Source organism: Numenius arquata, chromosome 2 (genome assembly GCF_964106895.1).
Source record: "Numenius arquata chromosome 2, bNumArq3.hap1.1, whole genome shotgun sequence".
NCBI lineage: Eukaryota > Metazoa > Chordata > Aves > Charadriiformes > Scolopacidae > Numenius > Numenius arquata.
In genome coordinates, this window is record NC_133577.1 from 44169639 (window position 1) to 44194487 (window position 24849).

General features: G+C 40.3%; 1 protein-coding gene across 8 annotated transcripts in view; it reads right to left on the reverse strand.

The window, feature by feature from the left end:
* Positions 1 to 21108: 21108 nt before the first annotated feature.
* ESRRG (estrogen related receptor gamma) overlaps positions 21109 to 24849 on the reverse strand; it is a 385126-nt gene continuing 381385 nt past the window's right edge. For 7 of the 8 annotated variants that reach the window (XM_074144573.1, XM_074144569.1, XM_074144567.1 and 4 more), the window contains one exon: positions 24519 to 24799. In XM_074144573.1, the coding sequence (XP_074000674.1) occupies positions 24555 to 24799 (245 nt within the window). In that variant the 3' untranslated portion in view covers positions 24519 to 24554. Of the gene's footprint in view, positions 24800 to 24849 lie in introns of all 8 variants that reach the window. The other variant, XM_074144572.1, reaches the window with a different exon arrangement.

Here is a 24849-nt window from a genome sequence, read left to right on the forward strand (position 1 = left end):
CAGGAAGGAACAAAATACCAAACAGTTATCAAGTCCAGTAAATTTTCCGAGTTTAACTGTCAAATGTCAAAACGAACCCTTTTTCTGAATTTGAAGGAAGTGCTTAACAGTAAATCTAGTCTCAGTTACTAACAAAAAGATCTACTATTAAAAGCCAAAAAACTGGAGTTTTCATGTGATGGCTGAAGACTGGTCCTGTGAAATGCTAGAGGGCAGACAATAATTAATATCCAATGGCAAAAGAAAATTGATCGTTGGACCCTGTATCTTTATAAATCTTTCCTATAGGATCAGCTAAAACAGAAATAGGATCAATAACATGAAAATACAATCTAATAGTCACAGCAAAGAATCATGGATTTGCATCTTTACTGGTGAAGACGCTCTAAAGGACAAAGTCCTTCAAAATGCTGGGCAACAGCACAGGGAGGCAGAGGAGCCTGTAGAGGAAAGAGTCCGTTTGTTTTTCTCCACAAAACTCCCAGTGGAGTAGCTCTTTGATGAAAGGTTGATTTAACCTCATTCTAGTTTAATAATAAACACAATCTAGAAAGCATGAAAAGCACGTCCAGTGGGAGATAAGGACACAGCACAGGAAGTGTGTCAGGACAATCAGAGGGAAAGAACGCTGCTAGAGGATGCAGCAGAACCAATCTAGCAGTTGACTGCTGCCCAAATGAGCAGTCCCACTCCTCCCAGAGGATTTAGCAGATTGACTCCACTCACCAAGGAGCCAAATAAGTGCCAAAATTGCATACAAGGGTATTGGCAAGAACAAGCTCACCCGTGCTAAACACAACAAGCTTTTAGGTGGTCTCAGTCTGCTTCAAGGAAACCTATCCCAAGGTGTGTGTTTATTTGATCCTCAAAGTCTCTTTCCAAGGCCAGGACTAGTGGCAGTTTTCGAACCAGTTATGTAGACTGAGGCTGACTTTCTAGGACATTATGCTTCCTGATGTCTTTCGCCTTCCCAGGAGCTTTAGAGGGGAAGAGGCCCCAGACAATTTTTATTTTCTACAAGGGTATTCAAAAACTACTAGCTAAGTCAAAGAGGGATATCTGAATTAGTTATGCCACTGGTGGAAAAGAAGGCACAACTCAGCCATGATACATTCTCCTTGGCTGTACTCAGCCCACCTGTAATTACAGATACCTCCTTGACAAGGCACAGCACATGATGCCCAGAGTCTTAATATCAGAAAACAGAGAAAGAGGAACAGAGCATGTGTGTAAGAGAAATAAGACATCACTAAATAGACAAAACCGCAGGAAAATGTGTTCCATTTGTTTTGTGAGAGGCAGAAGTACTTTATGCCATTATCATTGCATTTTCATGACCATCCTAATGAATATGCACAAATTTCAGTGCAATTTTCATCAGGAGTATGCAAAAAATGCAAACAATTTGGTACAGCCACAGACCAATTGATTCCTCCTTGAAATATCTGAGGAAAGGTAAATCCTAATATCCCAGTTTCCCTAAGGGAAGAGAAATAAACTGTATGTGCATCCACATGCTTATACTGAATTTCGCTTTATCAACATTGCTAAAATAATGCAGCCTATGCATATATAGAATGTTTAAATAGCAGGCAATGACCCCCTTGCACGTTGCACATAATTTATATTAAATATGATATATGTATATATTTTTAATCAAGCTCATTTGCTTAATACATATTTTATAAATCTCATAATTAAGATATTTTTCTTGCAGAGTTGGTCTCGGAGCAATGAAAAACCAACAAGCTCAAGTGAGAGGTGCTAAATAGCTAAGGGTTCCTGTAGTCTCAGCTACACATCCAGTGTCTCAGACAGGGACTGGACAGAGAAGTCTCATCCCATTAGGATTCACTGCAAAGGAGAGCGACAGCTGCATTCCCAGGAAAAGCCTCAAGACCAATGAGGACACATGACTTGGCTTGGGCCCAAGCAACAGTGTTGAGGTTTAAATCCTCTCATTCAAGGACACCTTGACAAAAATCACAAACATGTCTATATTTAGGCCTTGCAGCATTTGAATGTTTGGGTTAAAGAGAAGTACTACCATCTTCCACACACTTGATGTTAATTTATTATATACATTTCACAAAGTAACACTAAAGATACCAGCATTATATCAGCATAAGTACAACCGAGTATGAGAAAGTGGCCTCATACTTCAGTCCAGTTTTCAGGGGCAAGATGACTATTAAAGAATCATCTTGTTTGCGTATTTAAAGGTATTTACTTCCTACTCACTAAAAGAGGTTTCAGAAGTTGGACTAGATGACCTTAAAGGTCCCTTCCAACCTGGACAATTCTATGATTCTATGTTCTTCAAATGCACACATCTTTTGTTGAAACTAATTTCCAGAACACCACAATCATTTTTCAATTAACCTTTCCTTTACAAATTATTCAAGAAGTAGTTGTCCACCAAAAAAAGCAGAAACGTTCACTTTAAGCTTTTTTAAAGCTTACTAAAAATTCATTCAGTCATATAAATGACAGATGTATACTTCATGATTTGTATTCTAAACATTTCACTGTACATCCAGCCTTTTGACACTTCTGTTGTCTACTCCAGAAGTTTTCAACGACAAGAATTTTTTTCAGTTTTAAAATTATTTTTACTTTTGAATTTTATCCAGTTATCCCCATAGCAATCTAGTGTTCCTACAGCTGGAAAAATTTAAAAAGTGTTTGAAAGTTTCATGCATAAGGCACTGTATTTAGAAGAAAGCGAAACCTACTGACTTCAGTATGAATTGGGGTGAAGTGTTCGTCCCCCATCACGCATGCATTGTCATACAGATCTTCCTTCATCCAGTATCAGGCTTGGCCTCTCTTCTCTTTGCATCCAAAGACAGATGTTTCCCATTGCCAGTGCTCCATCCTATTCAAATAACATGAAATCTCCTTGTAGGCAAATAGAATAAAAAGGCAGTTGACAAGATACAGCATCTTGCCCTCCCCCTGCTCCATTCCCCAACTTGCAGTCTTTTTATTTTGAGCATTTTCTAGAAAGGCTTTTGTGTAGAAAGTGCCTGCTAGTCTCCAGCATCCGTGACCAATATGTCAATCTCTTATAATCAAGAACCAGGATTCTTCTCCCTGCCATGTAAAGCTCCTGAGGGTGTCTGCTGATACATCAGGGAAGCCTGAACTAAACCATCAACAGCAACACATAAGAAGAGAGCAGAAATAGCATGAGGAACAGCGACTCGAGGGTTTTTGTTTCACATGATGCCATGAAGCCAAGTACTCCTGGCTATAAAAAGCATATGCAAAACACTACTAGTCTGATAAGTAGGACACATTTTTACAAATTTAAATAAAACACTGAGCATCACTGAAATCGGCTGGAACCTGTTTGATATGTTAGTCCACAATGACAGCTGGACAGCAGTGATAGGGAACTTCAAAAGATGCTGAAAACCTTCCTTTTGAAGCTGTCAGACTGAACACTAGCTTTTTATTCTATAAGCTCCCCCCTTCCCCAAATGGAGAAGTCTTATTTGGCCATATTGCAGATTAATATAGAAATAAAGTATTCATGGATGAGTTGCCAACATACTTTAGCCTGAGTGTGGAGGACTAATCTCTGTAGAAGTAACTCTGTCCATGTTTTCTCAGCCTTTAACTCCTCTCTTTAGAAAGCTTGTGATGGGAACAAGTAATAGCAAGTTCTGTGATGAGCACATCTGCTCAGTGGAAATTACTTTATTTGGATACTTGTATCGCTTCTCTTCCTGACATACGTTGGCTGAGTCAAGTTTACCTTTATACAAGCACCACACAATAACTTTGTTGCCACCAAATCAAACTGGATCAAGTTGAACCAGCAGACAAGGAATGAAGTATCTGCATCATTTAGCATTAAACTCCAAAATATATACATAGGAATGAAGCAATACTCTCATACATTAATTTTACTGAAAACCAGAACCCTAATTCATGAGGGAAGAATGTTAAAGACTGTGGAATAAGCCTTAACTAAGTAATTGCAGGTAGAATAAGGTTTTAAATACATGATGAATAGGTTTATCTGCCTTTTGTACTGAGTGCAGATAGAGAGGCTTTTCTCAGGGGTAATTTAGTCCACCTAAATTATGTTCCTTTGGAAAATAGTTCAAAGGAGGAGCCACGCCACTGTTTCTGGTCCTGACTGACTCCGAGATTTGTATCTTGATTTCCTCATGTGAATACTAATGTGTCAGAGGTATATCTTAGATATAAGAAATGCTCTAAAACCTTATGGCTGTAAGAGATTCCCCTGTTCTCCAAATCAACTGCAAAATTCTTCAGTGCATTTCATATTTAAATGTTTGCTACTGTAATAAATATTAAATAGTTTACAGCCAGATCAAACTAGCAAGCAGCTCATTTATGTCAACTTTGGACTATGCTGAAGTGATAGCTGCATTCAACATTTTTGGTTCCATAGTTGACTAATGTAAGTAATTTGTATTAAACATTGTTAATAATTCAAAACAACTTATTTTGACTAGTTACAGGCGAGCTCTTCAACTAACATGAAGATAACATAATGCTACTGCTCTCACCACATCACATAAACCATATCCACTGGCTTTGAAGATTCCTAGTGACTCAAATCACAGCTGAAGATGTAGCCCACAATTTAAAATTCACTGAAAACCATTTAAGCCTCCAAACTTAATATTTGCTTGTGTTATTTGCTTGTGTTCATGCTATAAAACTCAATGACTATAATAGTCATGGAAAATTAACGCTGAAGGGGCACAGACTAATTTAGAATGAATTTGTTTTAAACATGGATGAAGACAATTCATTTGCCCGATTGCCTAGAGAAATGAAGTTTTGGATGATGAAATTGAGGCCAGCTGTTGAGAGAACAGGAAACTCAGAAAAACCTGGAAGAATATGAGGGTGAAGACAGGAGTCAGCAATAACAAGAAAAATGTCCAATATTTATAGGGGAAAAAGTCAAGAAAGCAGGCAATCTGGAGGTGAACCTAAGTGCTTATTCTGATGAAGAACTGTAAATTATGAGAAATTTTCAGCATAAAAAGTGTGAATAAATTATTTTAAAAATATCAACTTTATGCTTCTGCATTATAATTACTTGGGAACCTTTCAAAATAGACGATCACAACACATTTTCCAGGTAACATTTTTTCTGCCACATGTTTAATTTGCTGCTGGAGCCAGACCGACTCTGCTGCTGTCTTCTCACCAGTCTCCCATAAGGAGACTCAGTCTCAGCATCCACACTAGGAGAATGCCATTTTCACATAGGCTGGTCACATCATCAGTTCTCTTCTAGACCTAGGCCTCTGCTACACATGGATGGGTTCAGATCTTTGTCAGGCATCTTAGAAATTGGAGTTGCTGGGCAGCTGTCTGCAACAACAGGGAATATCTGAGGAATTCACCTTTCCATTTGCAGTCTGCGTTTACACAAAACCCATCAAATTGGCTGTGGCCATTATGAGCTTCTATTCAAACCTTTCTGAAAACAAGGTCACAGACAATTAAAAGGAGAAAAAAGGTTAGCAAAAGAGTAACAGCTCAAACTACAGTAGCTTTGCTTTTGAAAACCCTCAAATACTACAGAGCTTTTAAAACAAAAGGAGACTTAGATGCACTGTGCCTTAGAGTGGTCTCTTCCAGCTTGGCATAGAAAATACACAGTTTAATGTCTGTTTCTCCCAAAACAGAAAGCTTGCAAGAGTCTATGCTTTTGAGACAGGTGATCAAGTCAATTACATTTTGGTGAATATATCTTTGAAAGAATACTCTTCCATTAATGCACCTCAGAATCATGAGGCAGTCACTTTACACTGCAACAGTCTCATAGCACAAACAATTTACGGAATCACAGAATGGTTTGTGTTGGAAGGGACCTTAAAGATCATCGAGTTCCAACCCCACTGCCATGGGCAAGGACACCTCCCACTAGACCAGGTTGCTCAAAGCCCCATCCAGCCTGGTCTTGAACACTTCCAGGGATGGGGCATCCACAACTTCTCTGGGCAACCTGTTCCAGTGTCTCACCACCCTTGCAGTGAAAAATTTCTTCCTAGTATCTAATATAAATCTACCCTTTTCCAGTCTGAAATCATTACCCCTCGTCCTATCACTACATGCCATTGTTAAAAATCCCTTTCCAGCTTTCTTGTAGGCCCCTTCAGATACTGGAAGGACGCTGCAATTGGCTGCAATTAAAGGAGAAAACACTTGATATTGTGGTTGCAAGCCAACCTGAAAACACAAAGCCTGACTAATGCGTGAAATAGTCTCTTAAATCCTTAACAATGACTTAAGGAATAAAATAACAAAATAAAACTGCGTGGAGGTTAACACAGTTACCAGATGGGAGACTTAGAGAAATGCCTGCAGTTAGCAGCTAGTGGCACGAGGAAATCTGAAGGCCAATATGTGCAGACATTATGGCAGATAAGGTAGTGGAAAGTAATCCTCACAATGAGATAATATAGCTTTTTCATATAATTATGATATTTGAAAAATGTAGTAACTTCATTTGAAATATCGACATCTAGTCAGCATAAGCTATAACATTAATAGGCTGAGTAAAGAGAATAAATAGTTTTATCCTATTTAATCATAAATTTGGTTTAATGACCTTTATCTGATTATATGAGCAGCCCAAGCAACAATATTAAATAAGTAAATAGAATATTAAAAGATTGTTAGCACATAAGCTGCTTGGAAATTTCCAAATTAAATGTATTTGGGGGGAGGGATCTCTGTCATTTAACAGTATATACATTTTCAAAATTAAGATGACTGCACAGGTGCTCCAGCTGAGCCCTAAGCCTGTTGCTCTGGAAAACCTCTCCTAGGCCCTCTGGTGCAAACAAAAGGATTTTTCAGGAGAGCTGCTGGTTTGGCCCTTAGTCATGTAGAGTTAACTTTGTCTTTTGTTAAAACCTGAAAAAGCCTCATAACTGAGAGATGTTATCTTTCTTTTGTAATACACAAATAATAGTTATTATATAGGTTTCTAATGTGCTTGACCTTAAGAATTAAAAAAAATAATTCTAAGTTTTGCTCTTAAGATTGAATTAAACACAGGTAACAAGTTTCTGTTCCCTGGTGGACACTGCATTACTTCACGCAATTTGTTTCACCTTGCCTGACCAGTCCTCAGCTCTAGTACCAGCATGAAAGAAATCACAGTTCCTCCCTTCCATCCCGGTTTCTCCCCTCTTAGGTTTTGTTTCCACCCTTTCTTTTCTTAGCTTTTAGTGCAGCAAAATCAGGAACTGATCTGGAGAACTGGTTAACTTCAGATTTATTATTTTTTGCCATGTTTTGGGGTGTTGGTTGTTTTGGGTTTTGTTGTTTTTTTGGTTTTTTTTTATTATTATTATTTTTTATTTATTTGGTTGTTTGAGAGTTTGTTTCTTCATTTGTTTTTCTAAGCAAGATCAGTTCCCTAGTCTTGTTCCCAGCATCATCACAGAAAGCTCTGCTGACATACCGGAACAAGCAAAAGATTTAAATCGGTACTTCTGCCAAAGACAGACCTTCACCGTAAGTCAAGGTGCCTGCTAACTTTCTAAACAGGCTTGATTAGTAAAGCAAAAATAATATATTATAAGGAAGTTCTCAAATGCAGGTGTTATCCCAGAATGACACTGGCTGTGTGATCAGGACAGATAATGTTTTATCCTGGCTTATAGATATATTTGCATGTAGAGATCAAAATGAGAATTTTATCCCATTGACAAGTATAGAATCCATTTTTTAATGGGAAAAGAAAGTTACAACATGTGGTCTATCTTTGCAAAAGATTTATATACATATCTATCTCAGATACAGCAGAAAAATAAAATATTGGAGGCAAATAAATGAGCCTTAGTATGGGCTAAAACAACACTTTTGTGACTGACATTTTATCCTTGCAAGTTTCCCAAGTCTAAAACACTCTACAGGCAAGTCATCTACCTTGAGGAGATTTTCTCCAGTCCCCTAAACTTATATTCCCACTCTTGGAAAGCTACCTACTCAGGTCAAACAGGGAATGCAACCACTTTCCTCCCCAGCTGGCGATTCCCTAAAGGAAGCGCACCGCTAAGCTGGCAGAGCAGTACAGCAGTGCTGTCCTAAGTGACTGCCACCCCTGCACACCCATCACCAGTGCAACACTCATCCTACCCTGCACCCTAAAATGAGCTCTGCTGAGGTTCATCATTTTCTAGACACATTTTCTTCTGGTCATAACAAGTTACATAGTTAAGCCTGTAGAACAGAGCACCAGACAGACACATTGTCTTTTGCTAAAGAATTTTTGCTTTAATTGTAGCAATAGGTTTCTGCTAGTGAAGCAACCTCTATATTGAAGATTCAACCTGTACACATCTGTCTCACAAAACAGGTGATGTGTGCAATAAGAACCAGAAAACATTACATATTTCATTATATATTTAATCTTGAAAAATATATCATATTTAAACTTATATGTATTCACGTTTACATAGAGTAATGAAAAAATTAATTCACAGAACAATGAAATCCAGATTTCTATAGAACTGCATTCCCCTACCCTCGTCTCATTAATGTCACTGAAGTTGGGAACTAACTCCTTAACACCAATGTAGTCTTAAAAAGCAGGCATTCTTTTATTCAGTGCCAGGGACATGGGGGATCTCTCCACCCAAAGTGTCCACCAAATGTGAGATCCACAAAGATTATATGTGTACAAAATATGTATAGTCGTTACATTTCCCAGAATCATTATAATAGTCACATCACCCTGGCACATGCGCATGCACTAAGTCTGTTAGTGGCTTCATGGAAGGTCTTGGGTGGTCCCTAGTGGTGTTCGGTGGACACTCAGGAGGGAACTCAGTGCACTCTTGGTCATTCTTTCCATACGAGGCCTTGACTTGGAGCGTCCTTCTGTTTGATCAGTATGGCTGGTGTGCGCTGATAACTCTTTTGAGGGGATTGGGGAAGGTAAATGCAAGCGCTTTTGCAACACCTCCATTTATTTTGCAGGCTTGTAAACAGGTTCTTTCTGATGGTATTCTTCACTGTTTGTTTTTGCTCATATTTGCAAAAGGCGCCCTTAATCCTTTTAGTTACACATTTACACATCCACTAGACTCTCAGTTCCTGATTGTAACATCAATATCCCTGGTTTCCCCTTCCATATCTTAAGTCACCCTGACCATACCTTCAGCCTCCTTCCCTGACTTCTCTGAAACAGAAAATTCTCTGAAACTTCTCATGCACCAGTTGCCAGTCAAAAAGCCAAAGAAAAGTAACACTAATCTTTGAACTCTGTCAGAGAAGACGTTATTTTGAGCTTCTCCATCTAGCTGTTACCTTCCATGAAACTTGTCAGAACTGAATATTCCCTAGATTTTTATCCTCATCTCCTCCCCCTGACAATTCAGGATGGAATAGGACAGTGGGTTACAGAAGAGAGAGATGGAAACCTAAGCCTTACAGTTTAAGAAAGCAGAGTTTCTTCCTTACACAAGCTGCAAGAACAGATGCTGAGTGCTTTCTAGCCTCCTTTCAGCCTACTGAATGTATTTGTTTGGGAAAATATAAATGACAAATTGACTTTTAGATTAATGGCCACCATATTGGTAATGTACAAATCACTTTTAACAGCCACTATTAACTTGGTAAAGAGAAGCTTGCTAACTGCTCTTTAATTAAGTACACTTAATGACCTTAAGGGGATTAGTAGTCTTGTCTGATAATCAATAAGCATGGCGAGATTGCTGCCCCATAGACAGAGGCTAGAGAACAAAATTAATCTGTGCAGATTAGTTCTACCTAGTTTGGTTTGTTTGCTAAGACTATTTCAAAATTACTTCTGTTTAGTATATTAAAATAAAAATCAAAAGGGGGGATGTTTTACACAAGATTTTTCCTCATTTAGCTAGTGTTAAAAAGGCATATGTGCTTGTTAAGAAAAAGCCTGTATTCTGAGCAGGACCTAGTGCAGATCAGTTTAGAAGAAATTTAAAAAAAGAATGAATGTTGCAGTCTCTAGAGAAAGCCAGAAGCTGAAGGAAAGGACACTGAACACGGTACCTAGAAGACCGAGGGTTCCCACAAAATGATCCCCAGAAGTGGCAGAATTCCTTCCGGCTGCTTCCTGAAGCCTGAACAGCCCTGCCCATGCCTGGGTTTCCCTTCCTCCTCTTGCCTGGGCCACTGCCATTCCAGCAGCTAGAAATAGCCATAGGAGCACCTGATCTCAGTGTCTTTACTCTCATCATAGTCCCTAATCGACAGCAGCAAGTAGTGAGCTTTTCAGATGAAATGCTGTTGTTTTCTGTGATAGCTGATACCTCCAGCCATCCATAAACACACACACCTTCCATAACCTGGCCTTCCTCAGCTCCTTGGAGACACACACAGTCTTCTCCTCTTCCCCCCTTCAATGCCCTGCCTTCTCGCTTCCACCCACCACAAAATAATTACAGTTCAGGCTCTAGCAACACCAGTTCTGCCCAACTTAACTTATTAAAAGAAATTATTCTGTCCGTTCACCAGCAGCTCACCTTTCCATAGCCAGAACTCCCCTCCACAAAAAGAGTGTGAAGGAGACTCATAGCACTAGGAACATCCACCCTTGATAGCCCAGCTCTTCTGCTCAAGGCTGCTTGGAGACAACACTGTCCCCACTCACACAGGTCTCTTTGGGGTCTCCTTAGAGGGAGTTGCAAGTGTTGTGTTCTTCCTTCATAACATGAAAGAGTTTGTTTTCTGGTTGTTATTGGGTACAGAAGTTTGTCCTTACTCAAGGTTTAAGAGAGAGGTGTTCCATGCTACCAATCTGTGTGCAGGACATACATCCATCCAAGACAAGTTTTGGTCTGTTGGCTGAAGCATAGCAATTTTATTCTTCTGATATGCTTGGCAAATAGGAGGGAGCTTTTTGCAAAGGAGAGGTGTGGAGGTGGACTTTTTTCTTATTTTTAAAGTCTGTGTCCACCTCAATATACATGCTTCATCCCAGTACAAAGATTCATCCCTTAGGTTTGAGGTCTGATGTTCTAAGGGTTCAGAAGAGAAGTCAACAAGCTTTGCACTGAAATAATATCGCAAGTGTAAAACACAGAGAAAAGTCTAAACTGGCAAAAACATTCTCCCTTCCAAATGATCATCTTTCAGGTGCAAAGATATACTTAACAACTTGATAAGATCTCATGTGATAAGAGAAATAAGCAGTTATGCATAGGAGTAGTTTCTGAACGGTATCATTAGTTCTTCCCTTTTCCCTGAAAGTAGAACTCCTCCCTAGCTCTTTCAGTTCAAGTGTCATACCTGCAGTAAATCAAGTAGCTTAATTGTAAAAGAAGCCTGTGTAAGACATATATATGGCATATTGACACTTATGCTACCAGAGCCATAGGGATATTAAAATTGATTTCCAACAAGCTGAGGCCTTCTGCTTTCTAATGCCATGTCCCACAAATATATATTAACCGACCTCCCTAAACAGGGGTAATTAGCTTCCAAAAATAGCTGCTCACATAGATGGTAGAACATAGACATTCAGCTTACCTTCTCATAGTTCAACTTCAGCTGCCAAAGCACACAGAACAGTTTGCAGAGTGACCAGGATGAAACTTTACTGCTCTTAGCATATAGGAAAGCCCTCACACCTGATTAAGCACTTGGTACATAGTGACCTGATCAGGATCTTCTCACTGTTATTTGCACCCACCCACCATTTTTTTTTTTCTTAATTATGTTTTACCTCCCATGCAATACTTTAGTTTCTAAGGCTTTCAGATCAGAACTACGTTCATTGTACATGCAGGTAAAGTGCTTCATCACTCACCTCATCCAAACAGCAATAATCCACACAGGCTTTATTATACCTAGGCTTCTAATGGAAGTTAAAACAAAAACAACAACCCAATGTATTTGAAGTAGCTTCTGCTTATGCCAGAATTCCTCTTGGATAGCAGCAGGACAAGGAAAAAGCTGTTGCACCCCAGACTGGATCTTGTGCCCAAGCTCTAAACCACACCTGACCCAACCTAGCAAAAGATTGGCTTCTCTCTTTCTGCCTTAAATACAGAGGGATTAGGATCACCTGTTCCACAGGCTAAATTGACCTAGGGCATCACTTAAACTTATGCCAGCTGAGTGAAAATAAGGGTAAAGCAACTGGAAGCCTTGTGCTGGGCACAGGTGTAAGTGACGATGCAAACAGCCCCATCATCTCCAGAGGGAAGCCCAGCTCAGACCCCACTTCAGTCAGGACAGTGGCAAAAGGGGAAATCAGGCCAGGACAGTACAGTTCTCCACACCCCCTGAATTGTCCTGCCACATAAACAAAACGTAGAGTAGACCTACCACTCCGACAAAATCAAAGAGCAATGTTCTAATTTTTTCTGTTAAGATGCTTCTTTATCCTAATATCTGCCTGCTACCTCCTTAGCCTTGTGGGTCCAATTCATATTCTGCACTTAATAATAATAATAATAAAAATAAAATAATCAGTATAACTCTTTTGACTCCAAGAGTCAAAGGCTGTTTGTAGGCTGTTGCAAAATGGCCATAACAAAAAGGTAAACTGGAGTCTTTATCCTTTTTGCTGATGAGTACTCTGTTCCTATGTATATTCTTTCTTTCTGTCCACATTTGGCTCGCTCTCTCCCCCAGCTGCATTTTCTGTCATTTGCAGGTCTCTTTTCCTTTCTGCAGATTTTGCTTCCCTCTTCTGACATGGACATCGCCTTTTCATCATCAGGTTCTTCCAAATCCATGGGCATGCTTGATGACTACTGTTTCCTATCCCTTCTGGCCACTGTAAATCTCTTTATATTAACCAACCTCTGCTCCAGATCACCCTTGCTGTTGGCATGGTCTGTACATTTTAAATAGATTTTTTATGCATTTCATAAATCCTTTCTGATACTCATTGCTTGCCAAAATGAAGTCTACTGAAAGAAGTGCAATTTGGCTGGGCCACAGTGCCAAATACAAGTAATTTATCTTTAAGCTGGAACATCTGTTAAGATCATTTGACTTCATGAATGGCACTGCTAAACTGCTTCAGTCCAAGTAGTGTGTTGTGCTTCACAGGTATCGAGTCACATCATAGCTTCTGCGACCTGCTTTGAGACACTGGTGGAGTAAACAAAGAGGAATAAAGACCCAGAGCCACCTGTTGTAGGGATTTGATTACCATGTACCATTGCATTCACTGCAGTGTGACCCCACGTGATCCAAATGTGATACATTTTCTGTGAATCATGCATGGTCAGCTACCAGATGTTCTCCCCATAAAAAAATACCAGTAAGTAAATGGAAGTAGGGAGACAAGTTAGCTTTTCTTCATATTTAATATCACCTTCCTCTCCCCAACTGTTTCTACTGTAAGTCTACAAAGAAGTGTTACAGTCCTGAAAGGATGTCGTAGACTCTCTTGTTTTTCCTGGAGCTATAAACCATACTGCAGGAAGGCTTGTGGGGCCTTTTGTTATGCTGCTCTTGTGAAAAGGTTTTGTAGTGTAAAGTGACTGACCTTAATCTTTTCACATTGGAGCTGAAATTTTTTTCCCCTGAATCTTCTGGTTGTAAGACAGAGTCCATTTATATGTAAGATATCAGAATAGCCTGGCTCAGCAAGTCATTTAGAAAGACATTTGGTCAATGTAAAGGAGCAAGGGAAGGAGGGGGAAGGGATCCCCCCTCTCCATTGTACACTTTTGTCATGGTCACCTTGTGAGTGGGTCTCTGTGTTGAGGTGACAAAGGAGCAAGGGAATCAATGTGGGAACTATGTAAAACCTCAGATATTGCAAGTATAGGCACATTTACATCTTACAGCATTATCAAAGCCCATCTTAACAATTTGCCTGAAATCCACCAACGTACCACAATCTCGAATATATAAACATTTTTTTTGTTGCTGTAGTTGGAGGATAAGATATAAAGGGGAGAGGACGAAGAGTCATGGAAACAAATTGAAGAACTTGTTCATTTTACTCCAATCTGAGATGCAAAGCAAAACCAGCATGGTGCTGTAGTTGTCTGCATCCTTGGTTGCTGCCTTACAATGTGCGGAATCGACCTCAGGAAGTGATCTATTCCCTTCCACAACAGTTTATTTTCCATCTGTAAGGAGTGGAATACATAGACAATATCAGTTCTTGCCTACATACATGGACTGCTTCATTATTTCCTACAGTATTAGCGGGATGTGGGAGCTGATCTCCACCCTGTAGGTAGAAAAGAGCCGGTAACTGGGTGTCCAAGTTCACATAACCAAACTAGAGCAAGACAAAAACTTGCATTGGTACTCATTAGAAACACTCATGGCCAGGTTGCTGATGCCACTGTAGGCTATTCATGTTGCACTCTGCAGATTTAAACACCGCAGAAGCAGCCACTGTTGTACGAGGCTTGTGCTGCAGCTTTTACAAGCACCTTGAGCAGAGAAAAGGAACCAACTCAGGATGCTCCAGAATATGGCTGATCTTAGTCTTGTGGAGCAATATATGACTGCCAGGGTAGGCTGACACTGAGCCAGCCACCTTGGAATGGGGGAAAAAACCAAAGATGTCTTTAAACCACAACAGCACAGCATGGGGCAATAGGAGAGTGCCACCCTTTTCAGGAAAGAGCCCTTTCAGAGAAAGCTAATGGCACCCAAATCACATGAAGACTGCCATGACAGCAAGACGGAAAGGCTTAAAACATGTGTCTAATCAGACTATGTTACAATGGGTTTTTTTTTCTTCAGGTTTTTTTTTTTTTTTTTCTTTCCCAGGGAGGGGAGGCAGAGTTTGGAATGCAGCTTGTAGGTTTTTCTATAATACGAGACTCAAGTTGTCTTTTTCTTTATTAACAAGCAGGGCTGCTTTCTGCTTTTCTGGAGAGGCTGCTCTAGATTGTAATGCCTGCTCTCAAGCCTGAGATTAGAGCATCTGTAGTGTCTGCTAAATACACCCCTACAAACTTTATGCTGCTACTGTAGGTACTTCTTTCAGATTAAAACAACAGTGTGGGCTGGGGCCCTGAGCACAAAGCCACGAGCCAGGAGCTGTGCCAGGCAGCAGGCTGGGGAAAGTACACTTTCTGCAAGGAAATTATCATTTACCCCCCTGCCTTAAATGCAGTGTTTCAGGCCAGCACTGATAACACAGTGCTGGTCCTGCAAAGAGGAGGAGCAGGAGGAGCCTGAAGAGGAAGAAGGGGAAGTCGAAAAGCTGGGCGGGGGGATTTTCTTTCTTATCACCTCTTTTGTGATCACAGAAAACTGCTGTAGGATTACACTGAGGTTTCACAGCAGAGTGGGAACAACCCGCCGCGAATTAACTGAGGTGGAAACTCTGGGCGTGATCTGGGACTCAGCCCCTGCTGGAGGAGGTTATTCTATGCCTGCCACTAAGCCGTACAGCTCAGCCTTGGTGGGCTGTAGACATCTGATTCATTAAGGTGTTTTCGTTATCTAGGAAATGACAAAATATTCAGTGAAGGTAAGGAGAGAGCCCTGTGTACCTGCCAAGTCTGTGGGGCAATAAACTTGCAGGCCCTAGGGAAGGTTGAATCACTTCTGTGTCAACACATAGAAGTGCTCACTGGGACTCAGACCACCCAGTTGGTTTTTTTTAAATTTTATTTAAATCAGGTTAACAGTGAAGAAGGAAGCGGCGAAGGATGTTAGAGTTTTTCCATTCAGTACCATCAAGGAGCCCTGTAGACCCCAAGTTAACCTCAAGACAGCAAGTAATGCTGGCACTTCTGTGACTCCTTCGCAGCCTGGTATGAGAATTGTGCCCTTATTGACTTCCTTTTACTGCCAGTCCCTCACCTTGTGGACATTCCCAATGAAGCTGTGAAATTAGATAGAGCATGGTAGATTGAACTGGAGAGTGTTAGGAGCGCGATTCGTAAAGCTCTTGTGATTTAAAAATATTTTTTTCTTTTAACCCCTTTCACTTGCCATTCACCCTCTAATTCCCTTTCTAAAAAGCATGCTGAGGTGCTGCTGCAGCAGGCTCCCCAGCGCCCAGACAGGCGAACAGCTGTAGTTTGCAAGTCTTGCCCGTGTTGCCTGCGAGTAGAGCCTGTAAAGACTCCAATCCTCAACCACGCCAGCTCATGGATGTGGCCGCAGCGGCCCCTGCTTGCTGCCAGTCAGCCCACGGCTGGCGTGAGTGGGTGGCAGCTTGTGCGAGGGGCTGGGAAAGGCAGTTGGGTGGGTGAGTGGGGGGCGCTCAGGAAATAACTGCAGAGAAAGCATGCCCTCGCCTTCACACTAAACTTTCCTCCCTCTTCAGGAGTGTGGTAGCTCCTCTAATGGATGTCTGACGTTTTGATGTGGGGCAGATAACCTGCCCTCACACCGTTGGCTTACAGGTAGCACCTTGCCCACGCTGAGATGCTACTCAAATGCCTCCCTGGGTAAAGCATCTTTCAGCAAAGCAGGGTACAAGAATCACCACCGGGTCCTGAGATGGAGCAGCTTTTCAGTGCTGTGAGCACTCAGGAGGCAGGGAAAAAGGCAAACCAGCAAGCGGCCAACCAGGCCAGCCCACGCTCTGTCTTGAGCACCGTGAATGAGAAACGCAGGAGTAGAGCCTGTTTGCAGGGAGACAGAGATGCAAACGCACAGGATGTTGCCTGCCCCCCCCCCCCCCCCCCAGCTCTGGGGGCTGGATCGAACAAAGCAACCACGGCACTGCCCGGCAGCTTGTGGGTCCACGGGAGCAGCTGCTTGGCAGCGGGCAGCAACGGTGGCATCGGCTGACGAGTGAGGAGAGGCCACGAAGCAGTACAGAAGTAGAGGATTTGTGTTAAGGCTTCGGGACTGTCTTAAATCTCCGACATCTGCCAATTTAAGTACAGCTGAATCGCTGGATAATTCTGCTGGTGGCGCTCCTGGGAACACCCAGCCTGAGCAGAACAATTTTGAAGGAAATTACATGAGCTGGGATTTAGTGTTGTCTCTTTAGCTTGTGGAAGAGATAATCTGGCCCATTTAATGTGGAACAAAATTTGCTCTGTTTCATGGGCGTAAGGAGATAGTTTTGCCTTGAGAAAGCAGCAGTAAATGACTCTGAAGTCCTGCTGTCACTCGTTCGCTGAGCTGCTGTAATATGGAGTGGCAAGGGCTGTTTTCTTGGGCCGCTTTCTACATATAAGTAACACTCTTTATAAAGAACACCACTTAGTCTTATGACAAAATTCCTCCAGTGTGACACAGAAGAGCATTGACATCATTCTTGAAGGCTGGAGAATTTATGGCACAGTTAATTATTAATTTGGCTGGCATTTGTAAAGTAGAAGGGAGTTCTTGTGCTTTTAGGCCATGCTCTCAGTGTGTAAATCTCTCGTATGGCTGCCATAATAATATTCCTGCAGCTATGTTGTCACCTATTGTAATTTTTCTGCTAATAAGAAAATTTAAACTAACCAGGAATCCTAAATTTGGAGACTAGTTGTTTATTTCAAATATACTCTAGAGAAATAATAATGCAGTTCTGCTCTGAATTTAATTTAAACAGGAACAGGCAAAACAAATCTCTGCGGAGGGCATTTGACAATAATAAAATATTTCTCCCAGCGGGTGAGCTGGTAGCAATTGTATTGTTGCCATCAAAGCTCACGTTTCAGCAGGTCATTACCATCATAACAAGCCCTTGGACCAACTGGCATGGACATGCAACATTGAGCTCCTGATGGGCACATTATTTCAGACCTTTAACTTCATGGAGAACAAGACAAATACTCCTGGGAACGGAGGATTATATTTTGAAATTCCTTTCTTTTCTGTTCTGCTTAATAATAGGAGCCTGCGTGTAATCAATCTACCGCCACTTGCTTTTTTATATTAACGGACATTGTAAGGAGCCAGGCTTGGGAATCCGAACGCTAAGAAAGAGTGGCCTTTAATCTTACAAAATACTAACGATTAGCATGGCTGGGATGTGGCAACACAAAAAACACTTCTTAACACTTGTGAATAAAAACGTTAAAAGCAAATAAATGCACCCATATTCTTTTCTACGGTAACTTTTTTTTTTCCTTCTTTAATAGCAACCACAAGGAGAAAGTTTATGATCTATATGTTAGAGACAACCTATACACACAGAATCAGCATCTTATCAGCCAGGCAAAACACATGCCTTGTGATGCAGCTACAGCAGGCAGGCTGGATAACGAAGGATATAGTAATTAGCAAAGTGCCATGTGAAATCAGAGACCTACATTACACAAGAGAGATGAAATGCAAAGTAAAGGAAAGGTGCAAGTGAAAAAAAAGCTGTTAAGGAAAATAAACAAAGGCTGTAGGAAAAAAAAATATCAGAAAACAGATGGAAGCTGTCCCATTCTTAAGTTTAGTACAGGAGCCGGGTCAGGTAATGCTAAAAAAATAAGAGGTGCTGCAAAAGGTTTTCTGCTGCAAAAGCCTGTAGACAAAAAGAAATCTCAGGTGTTTCTGTGCTTAGGGTTGGGTTTTTTTCCCAGTAGGGTATTACCAGGCGATGCTGCAGGAGGACGCTTCAAAGATGTACGGCATGGGGGCTTGTCCCACTAAGGACAGTATTTCCATCTCTGTCCCCTTTAAGAACCCATCTTTCTTTTGCTTTGTTTTTGATGTTTTGGTGTGTGGGTTTTTTTACATATTTAACCTCTATTAGTGTTTCAGCAGCATTGCCATTCCGCATTAAGGAGCACAGGTAACTGCATGGGTAATAGCACTGACTGGTGCATGGTACTCATGCCATTTCTTTCTCTAAGAAAGGATCGGCTGGAGGGACCACACCAGAATTACTTTTATTGGTTTGCCAGACCTTTTTACACTGTGACCTCATAAGGTCAAAAAAACCAGCCAACCAAACAAGAAGCCCAAATGAGATCAAGTTAGATTGCTTGGATGAGAAGCTCCAAAGAAAACTCGGAGCCCACCAGAAATCCCGTGCCAAATAGTAGCCAGCTCAGCAAGTGGCACGTTTTCCTTTTGCATCCATGCCGACGGCATGGGCCAGCTTGCGAGAGGGCACGGGTGCCAGTGCGACAGCGGGGGCGGGGAGCAGAGTGCTCCACAGCCAGGCTGGCACGGTGGCAGGGGTAGAAGGCTGTCAAACAAGCACCTACGGTGGCAAAACGATGCTCTTACATTGGGATGGCTTCTTTTATTGCGGGGGGGGGGTGGGGGGGAGGGAAGGGCGATATGAACCATGTCAGTTCAAATCTAGTTTCGCTGAGCTAAGCCATATCCACAACAGGAAGAGTCTGTCAGTTTGTCATCTCCTTATTTTAGCTGAGTGCCGCTGCTGCAGCCACAGGTTGGGGTTGCAGCAGTTGAGAGATGCAGCAGGATGTGTTGGTCAAGCTACGAATGCCACGGCCCCCCGCCCTTTTTATTTTTACAGATTTAGTAGCTATTTTCATAGTTTAGAGAGGTTTGTGCTCCTAGACAAATCCCCCACAGACACCTACTGAAACATTCCGGATGGATTTCTGTGCCTGTCCTGGCTCCACTGCAGAGACAGCGTAGGGAGAAGACAGAAATTAAAAAAGAAAAACAAAAACGAACCAACTCTGCAGAGTTGCGTCCCTCAAAGTGGCTACATCTCGGTGTTCCCTCTACGTTCTCTTTTGTGACGCTAAATTTATGACTGTACGCTGCTTTGTGATCTTCTCGTGGAAAGTGGTACAGAAAAACTAATTATGATTTTTTTAATTGCATGTGAAAACTTTTAACCAGCGAGTAGGTACACTCACGGGTTGAGGAAGACCGAGTGCCGCTGTTGACAACTGGACTCTTTTCCCTTTGTGTGTGAAAAATTTGTAACACTACTTGTTTTACTTTTAAGTTATGGTGCAGTAATACATTTTCCTTTCAGGAGGTACTTTGCAATAATTCAAAATCAGAACATTGAAAAAGGGGAGAAACCCATCTCTGTGCATGCGTGCATATGTATACACGTATGTATGTGTGTATGTATGCATGCGTGTGTACACAGCAGTGTCAACACAACAAAACCAGGTTTAACCTCCTTTGAAGAGACCACGCACGGTTCATCTTTCTGTTGTGCCGCTGCTCCTGTTACTCAAAAACGCCCTATTTCCTAGGATAGTTAAAACACAGAAGGTACTGGTAGGAGGGAAGAGGTGCCCTCCCACGTATCTCAAGGCACACTGCTAGTGAGAGTGTGAAGCACAGAAAGCCCCTGGCGCTGCCCCGGTACCTTGGCTGAAACAATTCCCGTCCCTGAAACAATTCCCCGTCACGGTTCTGCTCAGCAGCCTTTGCGCCATCAGCCAGAATCTCCAGAGAGCGGCCAGCAGCGAAGGTGAGAAATACGTTGGCAAACACAACGACAAAATACTATCAAGATAGGCTAAAAAGCAAGAAAAGCACACATTAGCACTTCTGCGATGGTTCCAGAAGGGTCCAGAGGAAAGAGGGGGTGACCCCGAGCGACAGGGGCTGCAGCCTTTCAGAGGTAAAAGGCTGAGAAGCCACTTACTGCCAATTTGCAGCCGTGCCATTTAACCCCCCTGGATCTTGACGACTTATCAGTGCTCTTCATTAACACCAATCTATATTATTGCTCCAGTGGCTATTTACTTCCATTCAGAAAAGCTGGATCAAATAATACAGATTTTTAATTTTTTTTTTTTTTTTTAAATCCAGAACACATAAAAGGAGCCTCCTGCAGTAGGAAATGAATGATAGACTCAGTTGTTGATGGAGAAAGCAAATATGTACTTCTAGATGATATTAATGTGATCTTAAAATAGTGGGAAAGTTTTCTTTTATGACATTGACAGAGAGGCAATGATTTTGAGTAATGCAGGTTGATGTGAAGATGCTTTAAGATTAAATAAGTGCTATATAAAGGCCTGCCAGCCTGAATTCTAATGTGCTATGAGACATTTTGCATATTTAAGAGTATGCAAAATGTCTTGTACCACACTGGAATTCATTCTGACAAGGCTTTATATAGCATTTATTTACACTCATATTGTACTTTAAGGGAGAAGGGATACCGCTGGCTCCTCTTTGACTGTAAGTAACAAAAGGTAATACTAATTGCTCTGTTTCCTTCTACGAAAAAGAAAATAAAACCAAAAAAAACCCCACAACACAAAAAATAAAATAAAAGCAATCAAAAGTGGAAGCTTGTTTAATATTGCTCTACCATCATCCTGAAAGGCATAATAATTTGAGTTACACATCTGAACTGATTGGAGTTACAGAATCATATCTCCTTTTTGCATTTAACAATATATACAATATAAAATAAATACATTTACACAAATGGACATTGGTTGGAGCACACGGTATGATACACATCACAAAAATATACAGTTGATTGCTATACAGATGTGAAGCCCATCTACAGCTATAGACATGTTTGTTTTTATTTGTTGTTTTGTTTCGTTTTTAACTACTGGCTATTATGCAACTCCTGGATTATTATAAGCAGTTTAATTTTTTTTTGTCCTTTTGCGATCTTTGCACGATAAGACTGCCATAAAATGTTTTCCTAGGCAGGTAAACAGAGACGCTTAAATAATTAAAATACAATCACCAACACCCATTTTCTCTTCTATAAGAAAAATAGCAGTTTTAATTTTTTATATCTTTTTATGTTATCATTTAAATGCAAAATAGTGGAATAAATACAACAATCTGATCTGATTGAAACAAATGTGTAACTTCTGGGAGTTACACAATCATATTGCTTTAAATAAGAAAAAATTAAAAAATGAAGCAAAAATAGAAATTAAATCGTTATGGCTAAAACATACACCCTTTGAAATTTTCCCAACACTTCACATTAAGTAAGTGGTCTTGAAAGAACTCTTCTCCAGCAAGGTTTAAGATGAACAACATTATAAAGCCCGTGCAATTCTTTTAGCTATGTTTCAGGTAATGCTTTTACAGTCTTGAGATACTTGTTCTTTTGCAGCTCCAAAAAATTACGGAAAATGAAAACTAAAGTTTGCACCGTGTGCCTTTAACACATCTCCATTTTTTGTGTGTTTTCGTATACTTCTAGTCGATTGGCTTTTGACCCTGAAGCCCAAGTTCTTTAACGTGATACAGCAAAAACAATATTTATATTATATATTTATATATATATAGTGTACTTGAACAGTAGCAACTTAAACCCTGCACAAACTTTCTGGAAAATAAACTTTTTTTTGCACTCTTACATATATAAATAATCTTACAGAATCAGCACCTTTTTCCCAGGAGTTGTATTTTTTTTTTTTTGACATTTTTCAAAAGGGATGTGCCAATTTCTGAACTCCTATCACAGCTATAAATTTCAAGTTATTGACCATCTGAATGAATTGCTAATGATGATTTACCTAGAATCACACTACAGTCACTTCTCTACTGAGAAAACACAATCTACAATATAGTCCCATATAGCTAATGATAGATACACAGTTTTTTTTTTTTTCCTAGCACGAGGCCGATGGAGCATCAGCCCATTGTTATTTTGTTTAAAGCACACAACGTAGCAATAGTTTTGGAAACTTTTCCGCACCAAAAAAGTTTTGCAACAACACAGAGCGAGTTAATAACAACATCTGAGAGATGATTGAATAAAAGCTATATTTACAGCGTTTAAAAATTAGACTTATCTATAATCTTGAAATATTCAAAGTTTTATTTCTAAGCTATACATTGGTATTCTATAATAAACTGTTACAGAAATTATCCCTTGTTTTGAAAATATTATGATTTCAATGTGTATCTGTTCATAACGAGTATTTGTTTGGAGTTTCGATCTCTTAATTATTACTAGGAAGAACCTTATTACCGGTAAGGAATAGAATATACTACTGTAATCTCCTGAGGAATTGTACATCCAATATTGTCTCTAATTCTACCCTGTGTCTATAAGCACACACCACAAGAATCCAAACACCACAAGAAGAACAAGACAACAGTCTTTGAATGCAACATAAAAATTCAGAAAAGCACAGCAAACATGAAACATTGAAAAGCTGAACTACATTTCTTTTGTTTGTTAGGATTACAATTTTAATTACATCTGTGTACATAGAATAAGGATGTTCACATAGTACAGGGAGCAGCTACTAACACTGGTACATTGGTATAGCATTTGATGGAGGTTATTGTTTATTGGTTATTTAGCGACTGTAGTTTTCTGGGGGCATCTAATCGGTTTATACATTAGATTACACCTCGTAACAGTCTTGAAACTGACTGACTTTCATGCTGTGACAATACTGGTTGAAAAGCACATATACTGGTTTAGCTACTTGTTAAAGATTGCCATTTACAAAATAAAATCTAAATCAATAAATAAGGTATAGAAGTGTTAAATTCTTCAATTTGGTCAGAAGTCTACTACTCTGATTTCTTAATTTTGCAAACGTCGGCATTTGCCTTATTGCCTCTAAGCTACTATTGGTTCATAGGGTTTTTCTGCATGTGAGGTTACAATTTTGCAAACAGGCAGTATCTCGTTCATTTGCAACTGAAGCAGTTAGAAATCACGTAGCAACTATACCTTTGTACAGTCGCTGTCTCCTAACACCGTTACGGATTGGTATTTGACATGGAGTATTTATATGTTAGACTACTCGGATATACTGTAGGTGTAATCTAATCCTTTGAGTCAGTGAACATTTAGTTATAAACTGGAGCTCATGTTAAGAAACTGGATGTTTTGGACCAGACTGGCACACAACATAAATTGCATCCGTGATAATATGCACCTTCCCTTCGACTATTGCTTTAGTAAGATAAATTCCCACATTAATAAATGGCTGAAAACTGGTAAAGCTGGTACAAAAAAATCTCCGTTAGTAAGAAGAAACAAAACATTTAAAAAAATCTTCCTTCAGGATTCATATGTCCTTCATTATTGTTCATCATTGTTCAAGCCAGCACAAAAATGCAGTATTTCTTTCTCTTTAGTATTGCATGAATGAATAAAGCTTAAACTATTCCCTGAAAAAGTTACATTGTAGCTAACCTAAGAAATATCTGGAAGACTTGAAAAAACAATTAAGGAATCAAATGGCTGTAACTGATCTAGATGGAAAATGCAATGATAAGAAGCAGCCGATGCATCGTCGCTTAGTCGTCTAATTAGAGACTGCTCCTATGAAATCTAATACTGCATTCAGTCAGTTCATCGTGTTGTACTGTACTGCTAGGTACGGTGGTTCTCTCTTTGATTCCTTTGTCATTGGGGACATTATGGTTCATAATAAGTTCACTGGCATCCATATTATGGATTTCCATCCTTTGGCAGGCCTGGCTTCCATCTCTCTTCAATTAGAGACCTCTTTTAAAAAGTTCAGCAGCAAAGAAAAAAAGAGAAAAGGAAAAAGGAAAGGAAAGAACAGAAAGGAAAAGAGAGAAAAGGAAAAGGAAAAGAAAAACTGCATCAGAAAGACACAGAAGAAAAAGTTGAAAGCTGCTTCACAGTCTTGCTGCTAAATATCAGTGCAGTCATTTTTTCCTTAATTAAACACTAAGTTTCTTTGCCATTATTATCCTGTTTATTTTCCCTTTTTTTTTTTTTTTTTTTTAAAACGTGCATGATGGGAAAGCCCATGATGCTTTAGTCAGACCTTGGCCTCCAGCATTTCCAAAAAAAGTTTGTGCATGGGGACTTTGCCTTCCAGTTTGATGTTGTAGAAATGCTGCACAGCCTTGGTGGAGGTTTGCCTCAGAAGCGGGAGAGTCATCAGCATCTTGCCTGCGCGACGTGGGTCTTCCATGTGCTGCCCGGCCTCATAATCCTGCAGAGCCTCGTGTAAGACGTCCTGAAGTTTCTGCACCGCCTCAACATCCTCTATGTGCATTGAGTCTGCAAAACAAAGGAGAGCCAGGAGGTTTCAGTTCGGTGTGCCAAAAGTC